This window comes from Hevea brasiliensis, chromosome 10 (genome assembly GCF_030052815.1).
Source record: "Hevea brasiliensis isolate MT/VB/25A 57/8 chromosome 10, ASM3005281v1, whole genome shotgun sequence".
In the NCBI taxonomy this organism is placed as follows: domain Eukaryota; kingdom Viridiplantae; phylum Streptophyta; class Magnoliopsida; order Malpighiales; family Euphorbiaceae; genus Hevea; species Hevea brasiliensis.
Window position 1 is genome coordinate 2272277 of NC_079502.1, and position 25064 is coordinate 2297340.

The 25064-nt window shown below is 34.0% G+C and overlaps 4 protein-coding genes, 1 long non-coding RNA gene and 6 other non-coding genes across 14 annotated transcripts; 9 read left to right on the forward strand and 2 right to left on the reverse strand.

Annotated features, from left to right (window-relative positions):
- Positions 1-676: 676 nt before the first annotated feature.
- LOC110634952 (uncharacterized) lies at positions 677-2151 on the forward strand. Its single transcript, XR_002491075.2, has 2 exons — positions 677-1046; positions 1751-2151. It is a non-coding gene; the product is annotated as an uncharacterized LOC110634952 (long non-coding RNA).
- LOC131169979 (U6 spliceosomal RNA) lies at positions 741-843 on the forward strand. Its single transcript, XR_009140923.1, has one exon. It is a non-coding gene; the product is annotated as a U6 spliceosomal RNA (small nuclear RNA).
- A 3634-nt stretch (positions 2152-5785) lies between the features above and the next one.
- Positions 5786-5888, forward strand: LOC131169967 (U6 spliceosomal RNA). Its single transcript, XR_009140912.1, has one exon. It is a non-coding gene; the product is annotated as a U6 spliceosomal RNA (small nuclear RNA).
- A 2369-nt stretch (positions 5889-8257) lies between these two features.
- On the reverse strand, positions 8258-13922 carry LOC110634970 (uncharacterized). Of its 3 annotated transcripts, none has more exons than XM_021784137.2 (9): positions 13625-13922; positions 10943-11052; positions 9985-10053; positions 9646-9761; positions 9500-9554; positions 9257-9377; positions 9011-9058; positions 8783-8877; positions 8258-8619 (listed from the first exon to the last, which is right to left on the reverse strand). In XM_021784137.2, exons 1-9 carry the CDS (start codon positions 13722-13724, stop codon positions 8521-8523), a joined length of 813 nt encoding a protein of 270 aa, XP_021639829.2. In that variant the 5' UTR covers positions 13725-13922; the 3' UTR covers positions 8258-8520. The 3 variants fall into 3 exon arrangements, with proteins under 3 accessions (XP_021639829.2, XP_057984871.1, XP_057984870.1); XM_058128888.1 differs by lacking the exon at positions 13625-13922 and adding an exon at positions 11209-11511 and having other exon boundaries at positions 8760-8877; XM_058128887.1 differs by lacking the exon at positions 13625-13922 and adding an exon at positions 11209-11506.
- A 1099-nt stretch (positions 13923-15021) lies between these two features.
- On the reverse strand, positions 15022-19553 carry LOC110634974 (probable arabinosyltransferase ARAD1). 2 transcript variants are annotated; one of them, XM_021784142.2, is made up of 5 exons: positions 18900-19553; positions 17210-17506; positions 17040-17135; positions 15632-15715; positions 15022-15529 (listed from the first exon to the last, which is right to left on the reverse strand). In XM_021784142.2, exons 1-5 carry the CDS (start codon positions 19494-19496, stop codon positions 15290-15292), a joined length of 1314 nt encoding a protein of 437 aa, XP_021639834.2. In that variant the 5' UTR covers positions 19497-19553; the 3' UTR covers positions 15022-15289. The 2 variants fall into 2 exon arrangements, with proteins under 2 accessions (XP_021639834.2, XP_057984872.1); XM_058128889.1 differs by having other exon boundaries at positions 15022-15715; positions 18900-19552.
- A 179-nt stretch (positions 19554-19732) lies between these two features.
- On the forward strand, positions 19733-22554 carry LOC110634973 (60S ribosomal protein L17-2). Its single transcript, XM_021784140.2, has 7 exons — positions 19733-19917; positions 20007-20043; positions 20137-20177; positions 21579-21809; positions 21895-21997; positions 22084-22151; positions 22264-22554. The coding sequence occupies exons 1-7, from the start codon at positions 19915-19917 to the stop codon at positions 22330-22332; spliced, it is 552 nt and encodes a 183-aa protein (XP_021639832.2). The 5' UTR covers positions 19733-19914; the 3' UTR covers positions 22333-22554.
- Positions 20364-20494, forward strand: LOC131170150 (small nucleolar RNA snoR74). The gene has a single exon (XR_009141090.1). It is a non-coding gene; the product is annotated as a small nucleolar RNA snoR74 (small nucleolar RNA).
- LOC131170151 (small nucleolar RNA snoR74) lies at positions 20853-20982 on the forward strand. The gene has a single exon (XR_009141092.1). It is a non-coding gene; the product is annotated as a small nucleolar RNA snoR74 (small nucleolar RNA).
- LOC131170152 (small nucleolar RNA snoR74) lies at positions 21137-21266 on the forward strand. Its single transcript, XR_009141093.1, has one exon. It is a non-coding gene; the product is annotated as a small nucleolar RNA snoR74 (small nucleolar RNA).
- A 1173-nt stretch (positions 22555-23727) lies between the features above and the next one.
- On the forward strand, positions 23728-23878 carry LOC131169920 (U4 spliceosomal RNA). Its single transcript, XR_009140866.1, has one exon. It is a non-coding gene; the product is annotated as a U4 spliceosomal RNA (small nuclear RNA).
- Positions 23879-24150: 272 nt separating this feature from the next.
- Positions 24151-24902, forward strand: LOC110634925 (signal peptidase complex subunit 1). The gene is made up of 2 exons (XM_021784086.2): positions 24151-24343; positions 24462-24902. Exon 2 carries the CDS (start codon positions 24462-24464, stop codon positions 24738-24740), a length of 279 nt encoding a protein of 92 aa, XP_021639778.2. The 5' UTR covers positions 24151-24343; the 3' UTR covers positions 24741-24902.
- The last annotated feature ends 162 nt before the right edge of the window (positions 24903-25064 follow it).

Below are 25064 nucleotides of genomic sequence, written 5' to 3' on the forward strand. Positions count from 1 at the left end.
ATTTAAAAATAATATTAAGCTTAACAATCAATCTAATTCATTATAAAATTAAGAAAGATAATTATTAAGTTATAATCAAATTCTTTTATATTTTCCCCTTTCTGTGTTGTATTTTATTTAAGCATCATCACTTGATTGAGGATCGGCATTGAATCATTTTCAACAGAACCCTCCAGTTCGTTTACCTTTTCCAACACCATTTTAGGCTTCTATTGAAAAACAAACACAACTAGCTTCCTTTTTTTTTCTTTTTTTTTTAATCAGTGTTAAGCAGTCATTCTCTAGTCATATGCCTGAAATGATAAGATTCACTCTAGGTGGGAAGAGAAGAGATAGAACACAAGATGAGACACCCAGAGTGTCAAGGACCAAATCATGGCATAACCCATCAACCAAGGAACCAAAAGAGAACACCACATTTTTTTTCTCACTTTCTGTTGCATATGAGGCTTGCAAATTAAGGATGGTCTACTTGTGGGATTCAGCCAACACTGTCCTGCTCCTGATTTCAATTTACAAGGCTAAATGTGGCTAAAATTTGGGCCTCGTTATCTAAAATAGTGATGGGTTGTAGCCCATGGAGAGTTTAGAACTTGCTTGCTTGGTGCGTCCTAGTCAATGAGCTGACGTGTTTAAAATGAATGCTGACGCTTACTGGTTAGAAGAGAACCAAACTCCCACATCGCTTAGTTACATGCATTTGCTAGACTTTATGGTTATCCACGAAGCATTTGGCTTACGTCCCTTCGGGGACATCCGATAAAATTGGAACGATACAGAGAAGATTAGCATGGCCCCTGCGCAAGGATGACACGCACAAATCGAGAAATGGTCCAAATTTTTTTTTCTTCCAAAAATTGCCCCTTCCATTTCTCCAATTTTCGGTTAATTTGGTTCTTTCTCCAATTTTTTGGGTTTTTTATTCGGAATTTTTACTCTGAACCTGTGCTTCCATGGTTTCCTTCTTCCTCTTCTCTTCTCTGAATTTAATTTTCTACCCATCAATTGAGCTCTGCTTCAATAAACTGCTGGAATCGCATTAACAGGTTTGTTGATATTTTGATTTTCTTAGGAAAATTTGCTGTATTATTGTTGTTTGTTCTTACACGGAGAATGGGTTAATTTTCTTTCCTATTATTGTTATTGTGGTTGCCAGTAATCATGAAAGGAGAGGTCTTGGAAGTTTTTTTTTAATTATTATTATTATTTCAAAGGGAAATTTTTTTACAAGTAGTAGCAATTGTAAATGCCATAAAAGCGTTGTGGAGAACTGAGTAGTCCAGCTCCTCCAAAAGCAATGCATAATAGCACTGTGTATGTGAGATTCTAAATGGGATTTGGAAATTCTGTAGAGGAATGAGACCACCTGCTCATCCTTTTCTGGTTTTCCTATAGAAGAAGAACCATTGATGTTAAGTTTAGATAGTCCGGTTGGTTGGGTGTTCCAACTAGTTTTATTGTCAGTCAGTATCTTTGATACTTGTAGTTTTTAAGCCAACTATATGGTTGTATTCATAAGCTTTACCCAGTGATTAGCTATAATTCAGTGTACTGTGATGTTCTTTTTTCCTAAACAAATTTGTTTTGAGTGGCTCAGACAGTCTATACTGATATATGGAAAATGATTTTTCATACCATTTGTGCTACATGGGTTCATGTAATTGGTTTTAGTCCACTCATTTAATGGGATGAAAAGGTTGTTATGGCCAAAAGGGCTAGTGTTCATTCATGATTTTTCTTTCTTTCTCAGGATTCTTAATTACCAGTCTTTGGTCATAACTGAGCTACATGGAATATCTGACACATGGATTGGATGGAATGTTCTATTCTGATTGCCAAGTGGTTGTGTCACTATAGTCATAGCCCTACATTAGCAGTTGGTAGGCTCTCTGGGTGAAATTGCCCATTAGCATTTCTAGACAAAACTAGGAAATCTGGAGGTCCTGGAATAGTTTGTCTAAGGATGTGTGTAATTTTGTGTATTACTATATACATATTTTTTAGCAGCATTCCAGAATAAGGCCTCAAAATTCCATGGAACTGCGTAATTTCGGGGGATTCTTGGACCATGTTTCTTATTGTATTTGTGCCTTGCCAATTGTCAATCCAAAAGCAAAACTTACTGCCATTTTAGACAGTCTTGAGACTTGATTCTAATCTCATTTGTTAATCACTAGACAAAGTGATTTGTATTGCTTAACATTTGGCTGTCAGAAAACATATGGAATTATTATAAAACATGGATAATAGTAGCTATCTAACCTTCATTGTAGTTAAATTATGTGTTGCGCAATGAGAAACACAACTAAACAAGTCCCTTTAGGCAACTTAAGACTCCATCACTTCTTTGGCTCTGATTGAGGCCAACAAAACTGTTGTGACTTAATTTAGAACCTGCCTTAACTGTTACTGAAAGAGTCTGAGTTGAACCAGAATCTTTGCTTTGTGGGGTAAAATTCTGAATGATTTTTCCTACTTGAGCCAGCAGTTCAAGGTATCCAGTACACTTTTTAGCATTCCTCTTCATGAATTCTACAGTATAGAGTGAATGCTTTGAGAGTGCAAGGATGGTTAGAATGCCAGAGGGATCATTGGACATTATGTTACTATCTCAACTGCTGCTTTGCGTTGTGGTACTGGGTAGTGTGTTGAGTCTATGTACTTCACTGTCCAAACGATGCACCATTGTTGGAGTGGGGATTTAAGTTGATCTGATATTGTGAATATATTATATATATTTATAGATTTTTTTTTTGTAATTATTTTACTTTTAGTTTATTTATTTCTATTTTATTCTTTTCATAATTAAATTCGATTTTATCAAATCATTTGAAAGTAAAACTTTTTTTATCCAAAAACTGAAAGTTTTATGCATAATATTTAATAAAATATTTGAAAATAATATGAAACGAAAGAATATTCAATCTAATTCATAAAAAAACTAAAAAAGACAATTATTATTATTAATTATAGTTAAATTTTCATATTTCAAACCAGAGCTTCAAAAAATCAAATTTACTATCAATACCTCTTTTCCACTTTTGGTCTTTAATGCAATCTTTTATTTTTAATTTTGAGAGGGGTTTGAGTGGTTCTTTTTTAATATGATTCACTAATAATCAGAATACTGTGTTTAGCTGGATTACAGTAAGATTTTGCACCTCCAGTGTGCTTGGTCCCTCAAAATCTGCTTCTTTTTCCGCATATGAAACTTGGGCAAAAACCAGCAGTGAAAACGGACGCACAATACCGCACCCATTGTCGATCAGTGGGCGAGTGTTATCGGGGTCCGAATCGATAAGGAAACCTTGAAGGCGAAGCTGATGATTTCACAATATCTGCATTATGCTATTCGTGATTCCACCTTCTTCTTCTTCTTCTTCATCGTTCCCCTTTTCGGATTGTTTGCCTTTGTTTTCTACTTTTTTCTCTGCCTTTCCCTTTACTATTATGGCATGCTTGCGTATTCTCTTGTACATGTATTCGATTAGATTCTGAGGATCAAACACTCCACTGCTACATGTGAACTCTTCAAATCTGGCTCAGCTGATTCCACTAATTCAAGAGACGCATTTCAAGATTCAGATTTTGCTCCATTTAATGCGAGATTTGGAGAATTATGTGGTGGGGCTCGTGGGATTTGATTAGGATATTGAAATCCATTGAACTTTTAGATTATTATCAAAGGGGAAATATTTTAAGAATTATAAAGGGAATAAAAATCTTTTATGAGAAATTCATTTTTATTAATAAATTAAATCAATAATATAATTTTATTAGTAAATAATTATTAATTAATTAATGTTATCAAACAAATTATTAATTAATTAAACATGAGGATGAGAAACTGAAATATAATTAAAATTTATAAGTTTTTAATAATAATTGAAATTTATGGAGGAAAATAACACATTCAGTTAGAATAAGTAAACATTATCCGTCATTTGATTGAGGGTGGCAGGCAAAATTAACAACACTCATCTAAGAAAAATTAAATATCAAACTAAAAGCCGAGCATATTGGATCCGAACAAAAAGTAAATCGGTCTAAGTCTAGATTAAATAAAAATGACGTCGCTCGCCCAAAAAACTAAGTAAAACTCATATTGAGCAAAAGCACCATCTAAGAAAAAAAAGTCAATTTGTTAGGAGGTACTCTCGGGATGCCATTCCAAGATTACCTCCATAATTAAAGCAGTGACTATTTTTTTAAAACTTATAAATATTAAAGAAGAATGAATGAAAAGATTCTTTTTTATTCTCTCATAATTACTAACTTAAGCATCGAAGCAGTTGACTGTAAAGCCGCTAATTTCACATTTTCTTTTTTTCGCAAATTCACGTGGCACTTTGACCAGATTTCAAAAGCTCACGACTGCATCAAAACACAACTATTTTTTTTTTTTTAAATAAATCAGCGATAAGCAGTCATTTTTCAGTGGTATGCCTATAATGATAAGATTCACTCTAGGTGGGAAGATGGGAAGAGAAGACATAGAACACAGGATAAGATACCCGAAGTGTCAAGACCAAATCATGGCATAACCCATCAACCAAGCAACCAAAAGAGAAACATTTTGAAAAAAAAAAAAACACATTTTCACTTTTTTTTGTTTTCTCATGGTGATTATTTTATTTCATTCATTTAATTTTTTAATTTATTAAAATAAAATTCTCAAATTTAATTTTATTTAAATAAAAGTCTTTTTAACTTTTATAATTTTCAATATTAAATTAATATTTAATCAAAATAAATTTATAAATTATTATTTATTATTTATTTATTTTATTGTTTATATAAAAAATTAAAATATTGATAAAATGTCATATATTAATAAAATATTTTTTTTACAATTTAATATTTATTATTATTATATTATTATGTTTCCAAATGGTTAGAAATGAAATTTTAATTAATAGTTTTATTAGTAAATTTAATTAAAATAAAATAATTTTATTAATAATAATTATTAATTAATTTAATCATAAAAATAAGAAAAAAAAGAAAAAAAGGGTAAAAAGGAAATATATTTTAATTAATTTAAAATTTTATTATTACAAGTAAAAAAATTAAAATAAAATTAAAATTATAAAATTTTATTTTAATAAATTAAAATTAAATAATTAAAATACAATAATCATATAAATTGAAATACGGTTGCGCAATTTACCTCAGTTTTCTCTCTTTTGTAGCCCATAAGGCTTGCAAATTAAGGATACGGCCTTCTGGCGGGATTCGGCTACCTTGTGTATTCATCTAACATTGTCTTGCTTCCTTTTTTTTCTTCTTTTTTTTTTTAATTGCATGAAAATGCATTGCACGGCCAAAAGGCAGATTACAAACAAGAATACAAAGCTTCTAGACTGACCACAAGCCAATTGATAGGTAATTTACCCCCTGATACATTGCTTGGCAACCCAGTCGGCCCATACATTGGCATTTCTGCTAACGATTGAAAAAGAAATTTGATCCGGAATGTAGCTCTCGAAAATAGCTCTATTTCTTACCTTCCATATAGACCAAATGGTTACTGTCACTATGAATTTGCAATTTAGAATTTACAAGGGCAAATGTGGCTAAAATTTGGGCCTCATGATCTAAAATAGTAATGGGTTGTAGTCCATGGAGAGTTTAAAAGTTGCTTGCTTGGTGCGTCCTAGTCAATGAGCTGACGTGTTTAAAATGAATGATGACGCTTAATGGTTAGAAGAGAACCACATGCCCACATCGCCTAGTTACATGCATTTACTAGACTTTATGACTGTCCACGAAGCATTGAGCAAGCGTCCCTTCGGGGACATCCGATAAAATTGGAACGATACAGAGAAGATTAGCATGGCCCCTGCGCAAGGATGACACGCACAAATCGAGAAATGGTCCAAATTTTTTTTTTTTGCAAAAATTTTCCCTTCCATTCCGCCAATTATCGGATTATTTTCTTCTTTCTCCAATTTTTTGGCTTTTTCCCTTGGAATTTTTACTCTCAAACTCTGCTTCAATGGCTTCCTTCTTCTACTTCTCCACTTTGAATTTAATTTTCTAACCATCGATCGAGTTCTGCTTCGACAAACTGCTGGAATCGCATAAAAAGGTCAGTTGAAATTTTCATTTCCTTAAGAAAATTTGTTGTATAATTGATGTTTGGTCTTTTGCAGAGAATGGGTTAATTTTCTTTCCTAGTATTACTAGTGTGGTTGTCAGTAATCATGAGAGGAGGGATCCTGGATTTTTGTGGCATATGAACTCCTTAAAACTATGGCCTGCAGCATGAAGAGCCTTTCTTTTATTATTATTATTATTATTATTTCAAAGAAGTTTTTATCGAGCAGTAGCAATCATCTCCCCAATAGCAATGCATAATATCACTATCTGTGTGCTCCTGGTGGATATCAAAGAAGTTTTTATCGAGCAGTAGCAATAGTAAGTGCCATAAAAGTATAGTGGAGAATCGAGTAGTCCATCTCCTCCAATAGCAATGCATAATATCACTATCTGTGTATGCGAGATTCTAACTGGGATTTAGAAACTCTGTAGAGGAATGGGACCGCCTGTCCATCCTTTTCTGGTTTTCCTATAGAAGAAGAATTTAAATAGTCCTGGTGGATATCAGTCAGCCCTTAAGAATTTCTAGATAAAACTTGGAAATCTGGAGGTCCTGGAATAGTTTATCTAAGGATGTGTGTAATTTTATCTGTTAGTGCTATATATATTTTTATTTTGAGCTGCATTCCAGCATAAGTTCTCAAAATCCGATGGAGCAGTGTAATTTCTGGTAGCTATCTGACCTTTAATGTAGCTAAATTATGTGTTGGGCAATGAGATACACAACTGCACAAATCCCTTTGGGCAACATAAGACTCCATCACATCTTTGGCTTTGATTGAGCCAAACAAAACTTTTGTGACTTAATTTTAAACCTGCCTTAACCATCACCGGAAGATTCTGAGTTGAACCAGTGCGGCAGTGCCTAGGGTAAAATTCTTAATGATTTTTTCCTACTTGAGGCAGCAGTTCAAGGGGTCCAGTGCAGTTATTGTTAGCATTCCTGTTCATGAATTCTACAGTATAGAAGAAGAATTCTTTGAGAGTGCAAGGATGGTTAGAATGCCAGAGGGATCATTTGACAGTATGTCACTATCTCAACTTCTGCTTTACCTTGTGGGTCTGACTTCTGGGTAGCGTGTTGAGTCTATGGACTTCACTGTCCCAATGATGGACCATTATAGGTGTGGAGATTTAAGTTGATCTGAATATTCATCCATTAAAATCCCCTAGTTTTAGTTATTGGCAAATAGCTGTAATCTTCAAATCCACCCCTTCACCAGCAAGTTGTCTGCAATTTGGCATGTTAAAAATCAATTGTTTAATTTCTAGTTTGAAGGTGACGTAGCTGCACTCCATGACCATCTCCTGGCAATGGTCTTTTCTGGAGTAGATAAGTAATACTCTTTTTCTTTTGTTATATATTGGAGTTGTTTGAGGTCCAAAGGTTTAAGAGAAGCATTGAATCAGCCTTGAGAGGGAAGATGCAAAAGAGGGGTTCACTTGTGAAGGTATCCAAGCTGCTCTTACAGTTTTCGACTTGGAAGGAATAATGCAGCATAGTTAATAATTTGTCAATGTCCAGCTGCAATATGAGTCTCAAACACTGCAAAAAGTTATTAGTGATATGAAAAAATCCCTGCGGGTCATAAAGCATTTTCATTTGAAAGAAACATAGCAACAACGATATACTTGCAAAATTCTCTATCAATATTCAACCATCTATCACTTATTTTGTATGGATTGTCTTTGTTTTTCTCTTTACTTTTGGGGCTAAGGCTGGCCACACTCTAGTTCCGGGTCAAAATTGGCGGTTTTAATTCCAAGGCCGAAGGGGCTAAAACTGGACTAAAGGGTCCTTGGATTCAATTTCGATCCGATTTCAGGTTCAATTTCAATTTGGTTTGGTCCAATTTGATCTAATTTTGATAAAATTCAATAGTTTTTTCCCCAAATTTTTTCTTTTTTTAAAAGGGAAAATTTTAGCTTTGTTTGAAAAACAAACTATTCAGTTCCAATTTGATTTCAATCGATCCAACTTTAATCGGTTTCAATTCTAGTTCTAAACTGGATTGTAGCCACGTCAAGGGGTTGATAATTACGAAAAGAACAATTTTGTTCTAATGGGTGAATACCATCCACATTACTCATGAGCAGCGTAATTCCATCAGTCTCAATCCATTTCATACTTTAAAGCAGAATGTGGTGATCGGAGTGATAAAGTACAACCATCATATTTTGCCGGGAATCCATACAAAGGAGAGAGGAAAATAATGGGAACAAAGAAATAAGAGGGATTTTACAACATTAAGGCTAAAATAAATATTAGTGGTTCTAAGCTAGTGCAGCCTGAAACTTTTAGGCTGTGTTTGGTTGACTTGCTAAAGTTGTTTTTCTGTTTTTTACAATAGCGAAAAAAGCAAGCACAAAAAAAGCAACTTTAGCAAACAAACCAAATTGTACATTAGATAGTTTCTGTTAAGAGAGAAGGGCATAAGAAGGAATGTCTTCTATCCGTAGGACATCATCCATTAGAAGTTCACTTTCCACATGAGCCCTTGTTGATTTCAAAACATCCTGCATATATATTATTTCATTAGTATATTTACTTAAAAAAAGATTAGGTAATCCATAGATTATATATTTATGTAAGCCATTCTACTCCCTCTGAATAATTTATTTCAAGTCTATAAAAGAGAAAGAAATAAAGAATTTACTTAGACTGGATTCTGATTCTCACATTGAACTCCATGTACGTTGCATTCCTCCCCAGCCATTGCTTGTCCATGACCACAAAAGCCATACAGTAGAGCAAGTCAAAAGCCCATTCATTTTCTGAAAGCACATTTGCGAACCAGAAGGCAGTCATGATAATCGGCAAATATAAATGTCAAACTTGTTCTTTACAAATCATATATATCACCTGCATCAGTCAAAATGCTTATGGGATATTGTTGTTAGTTCTTACCTGACAGCATGTGTAAGAAAACTGAAGTGACAAATGTCCTAGGTTTTGCTGCAAAAACGATATGCTGGCTAAATTAGCGATCTCCTCAAAGGAATACAAATAATTTTAGACCAAAATAAAGACCAACCTTGGTCCTTTAGGTATCCAATAGTAATGGGGTCAAAGTAGCTTGACAATGAGAATAATCATCTTTCACTCACGTAAATTCAATGTATAGGGAAACAGAAGGGTCCATGTTCCACTTACAAGCATCAAGGTCAAGCATTTGCATGATCATGAAAGTGATATTTATGCCAGCAACGGCAAATGGATACTCCCAAGCAGATCGCTTTCCTTCCTGCTTTTTGAGTAAATGTTGAAACGATGTCTACAGCATAAAAAAACAAACATAATAGGTTGCAAATCATCGGCCAACACAGCTAAGGGTTAACGCCTTGTTTATTTATTACGTTCAGCAATATTCTCTTTGCATCTTTTGTAAGGACTTACTGAATATGTTTTGGCAAAGAATAATAGGTTCTCCAAAGAAATGAATCCAGCTCCTCTGTTTATCAGGGGAAAAAATTAGTCCAGCTACATAAGTTAAAAGTACCAATTATGATAAATGAAAGGAGATGACAAGCAGTGGAAACAACCTGAAATCAGTAGATGGATCTCTTCCTTGCCATCCCATTTCTTTCCATTGATCGGATATCAAGCCATGAAGCTCCCTATCAGGATATGTGGCAGACCACAGTGCTCTTAAAGCTTCCTGTCCTCGTGAAAATTTCATTACTAGTTGCCCAAGAAGTATAAAACGAACCCAGAAGGTGTGTAAGTTTTAAACCATTGCATCTGTGTGTTGTGCACGAGAGTTTTGATTATATGTGAGAACAACATTGTTGGCGTTATGGACCGCAGTGGATCAAGTTTAGATTGGAATCAAGTAACTAGGATGCACATTGGAACCACAGAAAATGAATATGAAACCACACCTGGTGATCTGGCCTCGAAGCATCGAAATAAACCTTCATCCTGTGCTTCAACCTTTTCAGTCTTTCTTCCTGAAAAATTTTGAATAATCGATTATTAGTGAGGAGAAAAAATAGAAACATCTTAAAACAGGAAAAATAATACTAAACCCGAATGAAATCGCAATTTCAATATTTTTACAAACTGGTTTATAGTTATAGATATAGAGCCTATTTGGCATTGCTTATGAGAAAATCACTTTTTTAAATATACTAATTAGGGAATATTAAAAAATAATTAAAAATTAAATTTGATGAATTTTAGTTATAAGAATACTAAAATAACAAAATAACTTTTTTCAAACTGTTTTTCTTAACACTATCTAAAATGATACTTTTATTCAGAAAAACAGTTTTAGGCTCTGAAACTCAATGTCAAACAGGGTCATAGATATTGGCAAATTGACCCCATTTCTACATTCCCAATACAATCAAATAGATAGGACGGTAACATATATATACCCTGCCTTCGGCTAGAATAGGTCTTAAATATTTGGGCTTGTGCAGAGAGAGAGATGGAAAAAGGAAGGGACAAAATTCCCATTTTATATATTTTGTTCCCTTGAGATATATTACATATAATTGATCATGCTTAACAAAATTCAGTGAAAGCACCCTTGATATAGAGTTACCAGAGCCGGGCAAGCCGCATGTAAGCAACTGGAGCTTGGTTCAACAAGACGCTAAGAGGGGCTTATTGACAGATCAAACATACCAAGCTCTAGCTGAGTTTCTAAGTTCCACTGCCAAACCGGACTACTCTGACACTGAGGTCAGCTCCATTTGGCCTATGTGCAGCAGGTCATTTAGTTCTAAAGATTTGAGAGAAGCGGTTGCCATTTTTATTAAATAATTCTTTCTTGGCCTTTCCCTGTCCCTAGCCTCTTGCTTAAATGTGTTTTTTTATGATTTAAGTACTTGCCTGTAGATGGGTCAAGTTAATGCCGACCCGTTCGCAAGTTCGCTTTCGCTTGAAGCAAACACAAGTGAAGCCCTTACCAATCCAAGCAGGCGTCCCACTAGTTGCATTTTCTGCATATATATCAAGTACAACCATTAAAATGTTAACTACTTCATCAACTAGAACAATACAGTACTATATTTTGTAGCCACTGCTTTCACAAAAAAGAAAAAGAGGTTAAAACAAGAAGCTACATACAAGCAGAGCAAGTGCAATATTTTAGCCACCTGGTTTTATAGGTACACCAAAGCATTTCATGTCAGCAAACGAGAATGCTAGCAAAATACTCTCAATCCCCACAACCCACAAGGTGACCAAACTCAGGTGGTCATAAGTCCACAACAGGCATTTGTGGACGCGAGACACAATGAGAATGATAAAGGTCACGTGCCTCATGAGAGATGTTTCTTCTAGTGTGCAAGCGAACACAGGTAAACATAATTTTATACGTGTAAGGGTATGTATTGTAGTTGTAGCAGACACAATCGAGCGTTAGGTATTTTTGCGTGTGGCTCAGTGATTTCTTTTCAAGACGTTCTCTAAGTAGATGATGAGGTGTCCTTTTTTTTTCCGTATTTTTTCTAGGTTAGATGCAGTTTATTATAAAATATAAGATACCCAATAAAATTTATTTATTAAATATATAAATTTTATATAATTAAACTGAATTAAATAAAAATTTTTCTATAAATAAAGACACATGCTAAACTAAAAACCTGTTCATACCACAAGAGAACAGGGAACATATGGCATCCATGTGAGCACTTGATCCCATGTTGTCGGGAGCGTACTACACGCACTCGCAAGTAGCATGAACCCATAAGGAGTTGACAAACCGAAAAATATCCAGTCAGCAGCTCATTGCTTTCTTCCTTTAAGAAATGATCCAAAAAAATAAAGACCAATAGCTTCGTTAAATTTTCATTTTGTATTAATTAAGTTTAACTTTATTAATAAAAGTAATTTTCTTTAACCATAAACAAACTAAACAAGATTAATTAGTATGTTGATAAAAATAAAAATAATTAATTAAGATTTAATTTCATTAAAAATATTTTAAAAACAATCATAAACAAAGTTTACACCGAAATGTTGCATTTCTTATGCCTTTTCATGAATCTCTTACGCTTAAATTGAAGGAAATGACATATGGTCGTAGTTAGAACTTAGGAGAAAGATGGCGATCATTGGTAAACTAGGGTGGTTCGCCTAATATCAGCGGCGCAGTTGGACCATTAGTCCCAATCAACGACCGTATATCATGTGAAGTAAGACTCTGGGACCACTCTAGGCATGGACGGCAACCGACGGAGACGGACTGTGAACAGTGATGGATTTTAACCGTCCCCTGCCTGCACTGATAGAGTCCTCCCTACACTTCTCCTCGTTTGCGCCAATTTCAAAGCTTCTCAACTCCTACTACTATATTTTCTCTCGTAACGAAGGAGAAAACAATTCCTGATAAAAAAGGCTTAAATTATAAATGAGGTGAGGGAATGATAATTAATGGGAAGGTAAGAGAGGGTAATAAAAGCGAAGGATAAAAAGGGTTATAATAAAAAAAATCTCATATTTGAAAAGAGGTGAATTAACGAAAAGGTAAAGAGAGGTAACTTATATTCTTTATGTTTAGAAAGAGGTGAAAGAAGGGTAAATAATTATTAAAATTATAAAAATATATTTTTCTATTAGATAAAATTTATTTTTTATTTTTTTTAATATGTAAATTAAGGTTTTTACTTCAGATCATGATATGTACTATTTCAACATTCAACTTAGATATCTATAAAATAATGCAAACATGGATTGAATGAATAATAAATTATTTAGAAAATTAAGACCTTTTATTTTTAATTTAGTGACTTATAATTTATATTTTCAATTGTCTTTTTATGTCAAACCATGACATGTACTATTTCAATATTCAACTTAGATATTTATAAAGTAATACAAAAAAAAATTGAATAAAGAATAAATTATTTAGAAAAAAAAATTTAATAATTGAAACATAATAATTGCAGCAAACTATTGAAAGAACGAATGATTTAATAACTGAAATTAAATAGAAAGATAAAACAAACATTTTTTTCTACAAGAATTCAAAATTTACGAGAGCGAAGAGATTAGATACTACCACTTAAGAGAGAAAATATTTATTTATATTTGTAAATTAGATATATTTTTAATAGATATAATTAAATTTTTAATAAAAAATAAAAATATAATAAAAAAATAAAAAATAAAATAATTTTCATTTCTCACATCCACTACTTACACCCCCAATTAAGGTTTCATTAGCTTACCCATTTTCAAACAGTTTATAATAATTACTTAATGGCTTTTATTTACCCTTTCTCACCTATCAAAATAAAGCCTAAATTGAAATTTTGAATAAATTGAATATTCATCTTTCTTTTATTTTATTATTTTAAAAAGACGAAGGATGCAAAAACACAAATAAAAAACACGAATTAATCTCATATATATATATATATATATATATATTGTTAAAAAACGATGTCGTTTAATGCTCTACTATATATCGAAAACACAGTAGTGCAATAGAAAGATAGAACTGAGCAAGGCAATTTACAGTTCTAAAGGAATAAAAATAAAGCACATTTGCACAGAGAGAGAGAGGACCTGAAGAGGAAGCAGAGCCGTGAGGGCATCGGGAGATGGAAAGTGGAGAATTGAGTGTACGGATTGCGACGCAGTTCCCCTGAGTTTTGACCATGCTCATTTCAGAAATGCTTGAAAGTTGCGGAGGCTAAGCAGAAAAGAGTGAAGTGAAGAGAGAGAGAGGAGTGGGCTCCTGGTCCCGAGTTTTGTGGGCGAGTGGAAGTGATGAGGGAAGGTGAATGACGAGAATGCCCCGGCTTATTGTCACGTTCCGCTGATATGGATTGACCAAAACATGGGCCAGCTGTCTTCTTTTCTCTTTTGAAGGTTGTTGCTACAGAAAATTAGAGTTTATAATAATTATATGTATTATTAAATTATTAATTAAATGCTTATTTATAAATCTTTTCACCGATTTTAGAAGATATTTATTGAATAAGTTTTTTTAAGAAAAAAAAGTAGAATATGTAGTATTAGATAGAATAAAATCTCCCATTAATTTTCTTGGGTCCATGAAAATGGCATTGTTAGGTAGAATAGCAAGTAGAACAAACAGAACTAACAAGAAAATAATTATGGGAACTCTGACGTCAAGAGCTAAGGAAAATGCCTAATGTTTTGGTTTGGAGTTAGCTAACTCACTTCTTTAAATAAAATGTTAAGAAAATAATTTTGACTTAAATTTTAATCTCGATATTCTATTAATATTAAAATAAATTTATTAAATATAAATTTAACCAAAGAAGTGCGAATCAAATGAATGAAATTGGAGTTATCCAATGTTTCACATGACTCCTTGTTGAATGGTAAAATTAAATAAGGTCTGGTTGTTAGCACCAATAAGTAACAAATTTAAGTATTATTTTTATTGATTTATTGTTATATTTTATATTATTTGATTATGAGTTTAAAAAAAAAAAAAAATTCATTGACCTTATTCTATTCCACCGATGGCAAAACTCATAATTTTTTCCCCCTTTTTTACGCAATCATGCTTGCTGAATGCAGGAATAATTCAAGCTTGTTTGTTAACGAGTCCTTATCTTGGAGAGGAAAATTTTAATGGAAATACCAAGTGGATGGAAAATTATTACGTATCATCACTCACATTAATCGAGTGACATTCCAAGTTCCAGTCACTTACCCACAATCCTGTTGTCCTCTGCAACCTTCCAAGTTCCAATCACTTTTCTCCTGAAATTCCTTCGGCCCTTTCGTCATCAAAGTCTAGCTTCATGAAGGCCACTCTATTTTTATAAATGATTTTTTTGGATTATTGTAACCGAGTTGATTGCTCAAGTAGCTAGCCATATTGCACAGAACCAGAAAAATAATAAGAGTAAATGCAATTAACTTGTCCTTGTCATCGAATGGCTTTATCATTTCCTATTAAATAAGAATAAAGATTCAAAACTTAATTGAAAACCAACGTAATCTACTCTTGCTAAATTCTAAATGTGTACAGTTGCATGTTAGTACATACTTGAGAACTTAGTTCTGTAGCACTATAATGGGGAAAAAAATCACCTGCCTCTTGTGCACACAGGCAATCAAGAAAAGAATCATATAAGCTATGAAGTCAGACTATGAAGTGGTGTTTGCAAGTCCGATAATTCCAGCGAAAGGGTTTTTGTTATAAGTGTTGGAAAAAATCATGAATGTACAATACATAAGGAAGCTTCAGAATCATCTTGTCCTCTGCCACCAGTCTGGAACCTTCAATCTCCCGCTTCTATGTACAGAAAGTTGGACGCTAGGAAGCTTATGCTTTACCTGTCTCCACAGCATGTCAACTGCGTCCTCCTTCTTAGGTGGGTACTGGAATTCGAAGTGATGGGAGATGTTCTTAAGCTGTCTCCACATTTTAACCCATCTCTCCTTTGAAAATTGCCGTAGTTGATCAACTATGTATCCAGGTTGAATTGCCTCATTTACAGAGAAGAAAATTGAGAATTGGCTATAATCAATTTCATCCTCAAAAGGGAGCTCAATTTGATCACTAACAATGACAGGAACACAATGGCTTACAATAGCATCAAAAAGACGACAAGAAGATGGAGTGTCTCCTGCAGGATGTAGACAGAACTTTGATGAACGCATTCCTTGCGTTGACTGGTATGTCAGAAGAAGAAAGAAATCAGATGGTGAGGAGAACAATGACAGGAAAATATGGTTATAAATAATTTGCAAAATAGATTAGCCATTTAGGCCACCCATTAACTATCACTCTAAAAGGAGCTTCTTAAGTATAGTATTGCATTTTCAATGCCCTTGCACAAAGGAATATTCCCCAATTTCCCTTGAGTAAGGGGAAAAGAACAATTAATTGACAATAAATGTAACATGTTGCCAAACCAGGCTAACTGTCAAGGTCACCATATTGTAAATTGTAAAATTCATCCATATGATACAGGACATTCAGAAAATTATAGTGGTAGGCACGAAATGTTGACAAGGTTCATGGATTATTAAAAGCTAACAACAAATTAGAAAGTCTAAAAACTGGAACAGAGAATAAAAGTTTCTACTTGTGTCTCCAAAGTTTCTATTTGACACTGGCCTGGCAGCCTAATAGTTGGATACTTGCACACAATGAGGGCAATTAGGGTTCATTCAAACCATCCACTTCCTGCTTGCCCTTCCTTGATGCATATCAGGAAAGTATTATATAGGTCACAGTTATTAAAGACTCAAGGCGCACTAAGGCACCAAGGGATCCTGGAGCCAAGGCGCAAGGCCAACACGCACGCCTGAGCGAGATGAGGCGCAAAAAAAAAAAAAAAGTAAAATAAATATGAATATTCCATCAAACTTCAAATAACATAAAACTAAAAATAATAATAACCAATAAGCATTCAAGTACTAAATTATTAAAACTTTAATGGTCTTTTAATCTTTCACAACTAAAGTCAAGAAATTATAAAGTAACTATAACTTCTTCATCTTTTTCTACGGCTTCATCCTCTTAATATTCATCTTCAAAATCAATATCTTCATCATTTCCCTCACCTTTAAGAACTAAACGAGTATTAACTTTTTTTTTTTTGAAAAAGATAATGAGTGGTAGTGTTGATAATGAAATTATGAGAGGTTTGTAATCCTAAGTATGTTAGTTTGATGAGATTTTGGTGACTAATTATCGCCAATGATACTAATTTTGAAAACTTCTAGATCAATAAATTTCGAGTTGGGTAGTAGTGCTTTTTGTCAATGGAAGTACTCGCCGAATGTAGAAATAAAAAAGGGGTGCCTTTCTAGCCTTGTGCCTAGAACAAGGCGCACGCCTAGGCACATAAGGCGAGGGCCTGGTGAATATTGCCCGCCTTTCTCCTGTAGAGCCTGAGGCGTGCCTTTAATGACTATGATATAGGTTAGGTGAGACCTAGATATGCAATGACATTATCAATTTCCACTATCTCCATATCCCAGTACATACCATTTTTATTGTCCGTGGTGTTGGTGTGCTTTGCTCAAAATGAACATCATCATAACCAGCTAATATCTTTGCCAGTTCAGCTCGGACTTTGCCTTCCTGCAACAATAAGAAGATTGTTAACAACCACTTTGGCATCCAATTAGAGGTTTAAAGAAGTAGAAGTAGCATACATCTTTCCTAACCATACCCCCGCGGAAGAAAAGAAGTGTGGTGCGAGATTCAAATGGATCTGAAATTTCATCATCTGTAAAAAAGTCAACAACATGTACATATGGGGCCACCACATCTTTCCACAGAGTTGACATGGATTTAGGATAGCGGCCAAAATCTGCAACAATAAGAATAGACGCATTCAACTGTTGTCGGAGAAATCTAAAGGCATTAGGATGTGTCATGGGAATCACATGGTCTCTGCCTCCAGACCTCTGCCAGTGCTTGGATTGAGACAAGAATTCTATTACATCAACCTGAAATCAGAAGCACTCCATAGTCAAACTTGATAATGGCAACGAACCTCAGGTTAAAATATGATCAAAACAGAAAATTTAAAGACCTTGTTTAAACAATTAGATCCTCTAGTAAGAAGATAAAGGCTTTATTCGGAATAAATTATTTGCAATAAGAGAATTCAAATTCAATTCTCACGCAATCATGCTTGATTTCTATTTCTTTTAAAATGGAATTTTTTTTTTCTTTTAAAGTGAATTTTTTTAAGTTTTAAAAAAAATTAAAGTTTTTCATTTCAAATATAAGAATTGACTTAAAAAAATCAACTGAATTGAAATTCTAGTTTCCAAATAAGGGGAAAAAGAGTATTGTTCCATCAAAATGATTAGCAGTTAGAACATAAAGAACTTCATTTTACATACAAGTCTTTCAAATTTACCACATTAGCCCTTTAGACAGAAAATGGTGAACAAATTATGAATGCCCCATGATAAATCAAAGGATCATTCATTAATTGATCATGAATGGTCAAAAGAAAACATGAAACTATATTTTGAAAGATTTTTTTTTTTTTTGTAAAAAGAATATAATATATAAAAAGAAAATAGATATCTACCACCATCATGAAGAAGAATTAATTCTAGCACCCTAAATGAAACTTCTTTTTTGTCATATTTCTCAGCACAAACAACATCCAGAAACTCTGAGAGAAAAGGAAATGAGCAAAACAAAAAAAAAAAAAAGCACAAAGCTATCACAGAACTTTTCACAAGTTAAACACTATAATAAAATTTTCAAAGGAAAGATTGGTTCATGTCCTCGGCTCTTTCTTTTGCCAACTATAAACATATAGAAGCACTTATAACCTGACTAATTCAGTATAATGGTAACTTTTTCCCTTTCTTACCTTCTTAAGCATAGATACATAGAACCATTTCCTTGAGGAGATTGCTGAAAACCATGCTATTTCACAACTTGTGAACTCAATAGTTTGTTTTGCACAACTGCTTCAGTAAGAAAACCGCAGCAGAAGATCTAAGTTCTTTTAAAATGATTCACCAAATGATTTCCACATTCCATATTTTCAAATTTTACACTCATCAATCAAACTGCAGCTAATAATAGCATCTATACATCATTGAGTTCTGAATTTCCCTACAATCAGAAATGAATCTATCTAATTTTCTAAAAAAACTAAGGCTATAGTCTGCAAATTTTAGCTCTTCGTGCTTAAAAAATAGCTGACTAGTTACAACAACTAATTATTCAGCTGCTTTTGTTTATTTGGCTCTCTTTCCTCCAGTTTCCAAAGCTGTTAAACACAAACTAGATCAAGATTCAATGACTAATTGCCTATTAATAAAAATCCTCTAAAATATACACATTGTAAATTGAATAAATGATAAAAAATACCTGCAATTGGCGATCCTTCTCGGTCTCAGGATCAGTCATGTTATGGCCATGCGTATTGAAGCTCAAAGAGGAGAAAAACGGCACGAAGAACGCATCAGCTCTCTCCGGATTCAAAACCCTAACCACCTCTCTCTCCTCTCCACCGCCCTCATACAAAAGCGAAGCCATTAACCAATACTCCACACTGTGCTGCTTCTTAATTCCGGAATTCTTCGGCCACAGCGGCAAATTCTCCGCCGTCACCGGCGCACCATCATCAATCTTGCTTTTGTGATCCATCATCCCCACGTGGAATCTCCGCGGAAGCTCGTACATGTAGACCTTAAGAGGCGGCCCGGTTGCACACGCTGAGCGTGGACCGGCCGGTGACAGTGGGTGTCGAGGAAAGAAGTATGATCTGAAATCAACGGTCCCAATGAAGATGGAGTAGGAGAAGACCAGGAGGAGGAGGAATCCTATAGAGAAAATCACTTTTCCATACATTTTGGAAGACCTCTTGCCATCGCCGTTGACGTTATTTCGGGGGTCGTTTTTAGCACTCTGTAGTCTGTAGCTGCTAACACATCCTTTAGTTCCATACTTCCATTGACTAGGCATGGTCGACGGTTGGTTCCAAAGGTTTCAATTCGGAATCAGCTTGATTGTACTCATAAAAAAAAAATTATCTATATTTTTATATAAAAAATGATTTAATACATATTATCCTTTTAAATATATAAATTTTACTTTTTTAAAATAAAGAAAAACCCTATAAGCAAATACTATCTTGTATATAATAATTCTCCCTAAATGGACAATGTGAAAAAACCCAAACTATTTCTCTTCAGTCTTCATATTCTTTGAGCAAGCCCACAAAATGTAAAGAACTGTTCTATAAAAGGCCCAGTCCACATATCCAGGAATTAGGGTTTTGATCATTTTTCCTATAAAGTGAAACCCTAACGCCTCCACCTTTCTTTTGTTCAGAGGTAGCAATATCTCAAAATTTACTCGGGCAGAACCAGCGTTAGCCGCCATGGTACACCTATCTTCTTCTCTCCATATGATCTTTTCTTGGTTTGGGTCTTTGTATCTCTAAATCAAATTCTGTGCGCTTTTTCTTTTCAGGTGAAGTACTCAAGAGAGCCTGAAAATGCCACCAAGTGTAAGACATGAGCTGCTTGCTGCTTCATTTTTTTTTTTAAATTTAATTTTCTATGGTCGTGATCTTTGTGTTGTGTTTATGCTTATTTTGCAGCCTGCAAGGCCAGAGGCTCTGACCTCAGAGTACATTTCAAGGTATGTTTATCTGATCTCTTCTTTAAAATCAAGTTTTGTCTACTTTCTAGTTTTTGTTGTGTTTTAATGTGGTTATACTGGGTGGATGGATGTATGAGTTTGTTTTGTTTTGCTTTTGTAGGATTCTTAAAGTTTTAATAACTGATTGGTGATATTTTTCTTTAGATTTGGTTCTTAAACCTGATGAAAAAAGCAGGGGCCTGTTGCCCATGTGAACAGGTCTCTCGTAAACTTCAGGGAAATTACTTTCATTGTTACTGGGTGAACCTCTGTTTTTTCTATTTATGGCTGAAGGTTCAATAAATGATGAGACATTTTGACACATGAAAGATTTAAATATGTTGCTATTTAACTTGATTGGCTTTGATTAAAAAAAAAAAAAACTTGATTGACATATTTGGGGTTGCTATTTGATTTCTTACTGTTGTTATTGAGATTGATTGCTACTCGTTAACTTGGTTTTTAAGATTAGATCTCTAAATAAGTTGTTTCTGTGTTTCACTTTTTTTTTCCTGTCTGTTGGTCTGTGAATGACTATATTTTGCTGCTAAGTTTGATGTATTATGAACTTGTTGTGTTTATAGATGAAGTCAACATATCATTTGGTATGTAGCAAAACCACTACAATCGGTCATGGTTCAGAAAGCTAATGAAAAAGTTGAAACTAACCTGTTGAAAAAAGCAGGGTCTTGTTGCCTCTTGTGAACTGGGCTCTCGTAAACTTCAGGGAAATTTAATGTCATTGCTATTGGGTGAACCTCTGTAGTTTATTGTGACTGATGGTTCAGTAAATGATGGCACATCAATATTGAATTTTGTGATAAGACTTGCTTTCTTTTCTTTTTATTGTTGTTGGTTATTCTGGATGAAGTCAAAATATCATTTGGTATATAGCAAAACAACAGCAAGGGGTCATGGTTCAGAAAGTTAATGAAAAAGTTGAAACTACTAACCTGATACAAACAGCAAGGTCTGGTTGCCTCTTGTGAACTGGGTGCTTGTAAGCTTCAGGGAAATTTAATGTCATTGTTATTGGGTGAACCTCCGTAGTTTATTGTGACTGAAGGTTCAGTAAATGGTGGCACATTGATATTGAATTTTGTGATAAGACTTGCTTTCCTTTCCTTTTATTGTTGTTGGTTTTATTTTAGTATTGTATTTATTGCTCTTAATTGACAACCTGTGGCAGAATGCTTTTCCAAATTCTGCCCCAAAGGTTAAGCTTACGAGTGAACATTGCTGATAAATTTGTTTTTGTGCTTGTTGCTAATGTTTTAGACACTGAAAAATCTGTCATCCTATTGTCTTGGTGGTTTTGTCAATGAGTTGATGCTTAAGCTTATATTCCTTTTCCCTCCCAATTTGGCAATACTGGCATTAACTAGTTCATATTTCTTATAGAATACAAGGGAAACAGCCCATGCTTTAAGGAAATTGCCTTTGGCAAAGGCTAAGAGGTATTTGGAAGATGTTATGGCTCACAAACAAGCTATACCTTTCCGACGTTTCTGTGGTGGGGTGGGACGTACTGCTCAGGCAAAAAACAGGCACTCAAATGGGCAAGGAAGGTGGCCTGTTAAATCTGCCAAGTTCATACTAGATTTGCTCAAAAATGCTGAGAGTAATGCTGAGGTATGTACTTGAGCTTAACAATCTGCCCCCAATATCATTCTGCCACTTCTTGTAGCTGTGAATGATTTGATTCTCCTTTGTGCAGGTCAAAGGCTTGGATGTTGATACCCTCTTCATTTCTCACATTCAAGTGAATCAGGCACAGAAGCAGAGGCGCCGTACCTACAGGGCTCATGGAAGAATAAATCGTATGTTTTGATTTGAATTTTTTGATGTATTGTATGTTCTTTTCTTGTTTTACTGTAAATTGATGTGAAGTTGTTGTCTTTTGCAGCTTACATGTCCAGCCCTTGCCACATTGAGTTGATTTTGTCCGAGAAGGAAGAACCAGTCAAGAAGGAGGTATCTCGCTCATTACTTTCAGCAAAACAATAATAATGAGCAGCAGAGAGCATAATTTGTTTATGTTGCTTTATTACTTACATTATCTCATTTTATATTTTTGGTTTTGCAGCCTGAGACACAGCTCGCTGCCAGTAAATCTAAGAAGTCGCAAGCTATACGAAGCGGCGCTTCCTCTTGAGCACTTTCTAATATTTATCTTGTTCTCAAATTGGAGAGAATTTTGTTGCACTTCATTTAGAATGAGCAGTTATTTAGATGAATTGGACAGCTTGTTTGTTTGTTTTGATCTCTAGTTAATCGTTCTTTGAGATTTTCTTTTTTTGGAGACCTTTTCCAAAGCCTCCTTTTGCAGTTTTATATGATGTTTATGAAAAATACTACAGTTTTTGGTGTTGGGTCAGCAACCTCCATTTTTCGTCCTTGACTGATCTTTGTGATCTGGGTAAATCGTTCATGTTTGATAGCCTTGGAAAGCTTTGGTGATTTATATCGTGGATTTTCTAAGCAATTGATACAAAATTCTAATGTTTCTGTTGAGGGAATTGAGAATTGTTTTATGGAATTGCTGCTCGTGTTTTCTTGAATAGCAAATTTCAAATTTATACGTGAAGTTTATTACCATTTTAAAATTAAAAAAAAATAATGAAATAAATAATTTAAATAGTAAAATTAATGTTAAATAAAATAATAATTTGAACTTAATGTTCCAAGGGTAAATTAGTAAGTGTGCCATAGTTTCTTTCAAAAAGCACAAACAATTTTCTATTAATGATTGATGAATTGATGAAACATATGTAAGAGAATATTTCTTGGTGTATGATATTTGCGGATGATATTGTTTTGATAGATGAATAGAAAGTTAATTTTAATTTGAAGGGAATGATTAAAATATAAATAAAATTAAACATTTTAGATTAAATGATTGCATTTTCAAACATCATAATTAATACTCTTATGTGATTGCAAGATTCCTAATAAGTTGAGAAAATTTTAAGATAGAAAGAAAAAAGAGTAGGACTAAAATTGACTTTGAGAGTAGTAGTACACATAAACTAGAGTATTATAAATTTCATTTAATCCAAAATCGTTTAGATTTTATATAAACATTCTAAATTAAATGATTGCATTTTCAATCATCATAAATTAATACTCTTAAATAAAATAATAGTAAGAACTCTAATATTATTTTTATTAATTATAGGATTTACTAATATATAGTATTTTATGATTTGAAATTTAGAATATGGGTGATTTTAAAATATTTAATTGATAATGAATTCTTTGTTTACTTAAAATAATGGGTTTAGAATGATGAAAAATTTTTCAAAAATCCATGGACATTATTATTATTATTATTATTATTATTTTTCAATCAAATGATGAATAGATGAAAGAAAGAAATCCATAAAGTTTGTTGTTCATCCAAAATCACTAAATCAAACATTACCTTATATGATATTAATTATGAACAAGCATGATATGGAATGTAATGAAAACGTCACACATCGTTTAGATAGAAAGAGAGCAAGAGGGCGTATAGCTATAAAAGAAGCTTTAAGATAATTTGTTATTCATCTTTGCGCTTGGGGCAATGACGCAGCTAATGAGGTTCTAACCGAGGCGCGTCTATTGCTGGTTGAAAACTATTTCCAAACCCCCTCTTCGGCCTTGGCTTGACCCTGGCCGTCGAGAATTTCTGGAAGGGCTCCCTTCGGGGTAAAGTCCTACAATTCTTAGTTCTAAATATTACCCTAGAGAATTATTACGCCGGAATCTCGTTATTTTTGGTTTGTTTGGTGGCCCTGGAAATTTCGTTCCAATTATTAATTAATAAATATTGTTGATTAAACTATTAATTCAACCCTAAATAGATTATTATATTCCATTAACAAATGGCAATGTGCCAGATGAGATGAGATAGTGGCAGGAAATACTGCTTTGTGAGTAAAGGCAGCGCGCCTAATTTGCTCAAGTTTTCAGATAAAAAGGAGACCATGGTTCAATGTTTGTGCCTAACGCTACTTGATCTCTGCCTTCCGTTTCCAGTAATCTGATCCAACGGTCGTCATCTTTTCTATCAAACATTCAATAAAAAAAAATAGGGGTAGCACACTTGCAACTTCCATACGAATCCCTTCTCTTTGTCGGACAGACACCATATCTCCTGATACGAGATCCCTGAATTCTAGGTCAGATTACGAAACCCTTCCCCCAAAATTTGATTACTGTAATTCAATAACTGATGGTGAATTGGTGATCTAGGGACAATCTCTGGTTTTTGAATTTGGTTTGCTTGTTTCGTTCTAGATGGATTGGCAGGGACAGAAGATAGCGGAGCAGCTGATGCAGATCATGCTGATAGTATTCGCGGTGGTGGCCTTCTCTGTTGGCTACGTAATGGGATCGTTTCAAATGATGATCCAAATTTACGCTGGGGGAGTGGTTCTCACTACATTGGTTACTGTCCCCAATTGGCCTTGGTTTAATCGTTACTTTCTCCAGTGGTTGGACCCCAGCGAAGCCGAGAAGCATCCCAAGCCTCAGATTCAGCCTGTGAATTCGAAGAAGAAATCTGTTAAAAAGTAGGTCTTTTTATTTGAAATCTTAGCATTTGTTAGGATTTTTTTTAATTGCACGATGGAATGGAATGGATTGTTATGCAGGGAATTGGATGCAACAAGGAAGTTGTTTGTTATAAATTTGAAACTCTAGACAATGGGAAAAGTTTTTATCAGTTTTCTGGACTTATGATTATGCTTTTGCTCTTGCTTAAGATATTTTACCCCTCTCTAGTGTGTCTTAACCCTTGCAGAGGAGAAGGGATAGTTGATTGATATATTTATAACATTGGAAGATTTTTACTAATATGATGGTTGAATGTGTAGTTTAATGTGAATGTTGAGGGTCATG

Bases quoted from the DNA above. Each gene is read 5' to 3' on its own strand.
- LOC110634970 (XM_058128887.1), bottom strand. From the start codon at position 11,377: ATGAGGCACGTGACCTTTATCATTCTCATTGTGTCTCGCGTCCACAAA. The intron at 11,053-11,208 runs GTGGCTAAAATA...ATATATATGCAG, and splicing joins TGGTGTACCTATAAAACCAG to AAAATGCAACTAGTGGGACG. The intron at 9,378-9,499 runs GTAAGTCCTTAC...TTTATGCTGTAG, and splicing joins TCTTTGCCAAAACATATTCA to ACATCGTTTCAACATTTACT.
- LOC110634974 (XM_058128889.1), bottom strand. From the start codon at position 19,496: ATGCCTAGTCAATGGAAGTATGGAACTAAAGGATGTGTTAGCAGCTAC. The intron at 17,136-17,209 runs GTATGCTACTTC...TTATTGTTGCAG, and splicing joins GGGGTATGGTTAGGAAAGAT to GAAGGCAAAGTCCGAGCTGA. The intron at 15,716-17,039 runs GTATGTACTGGG...CTGACATACCAG, and splicing joins CACCACGGACAATAAAAATG to TCAACGCAAGGAATGCGTTC.
- LOC110634973 (XM_021784140.2), top strand. The intron at 20,044-20,136 runs GTAAGACATGAG...CTTATTTTGCAG, and splicing joins GCCTGAAAATGCCACCAAGT to CCTGCAAGGCCAGAGGCTCT. The intron at 21,998-22,083 runs GTATGTTTTGAT...TGTCTTTTGCAG, and splicing joins GGCTCATGGAAGAATAAATC to CTTACATGTCCAGCCCTTGC.
- LOC110634925 (XM_021784086.2), top strand. From the start codon at position 24,462: ATGGATTGGCAGGGACAGAAGATAGCGGAGCAGCTGATGCAGATCATG.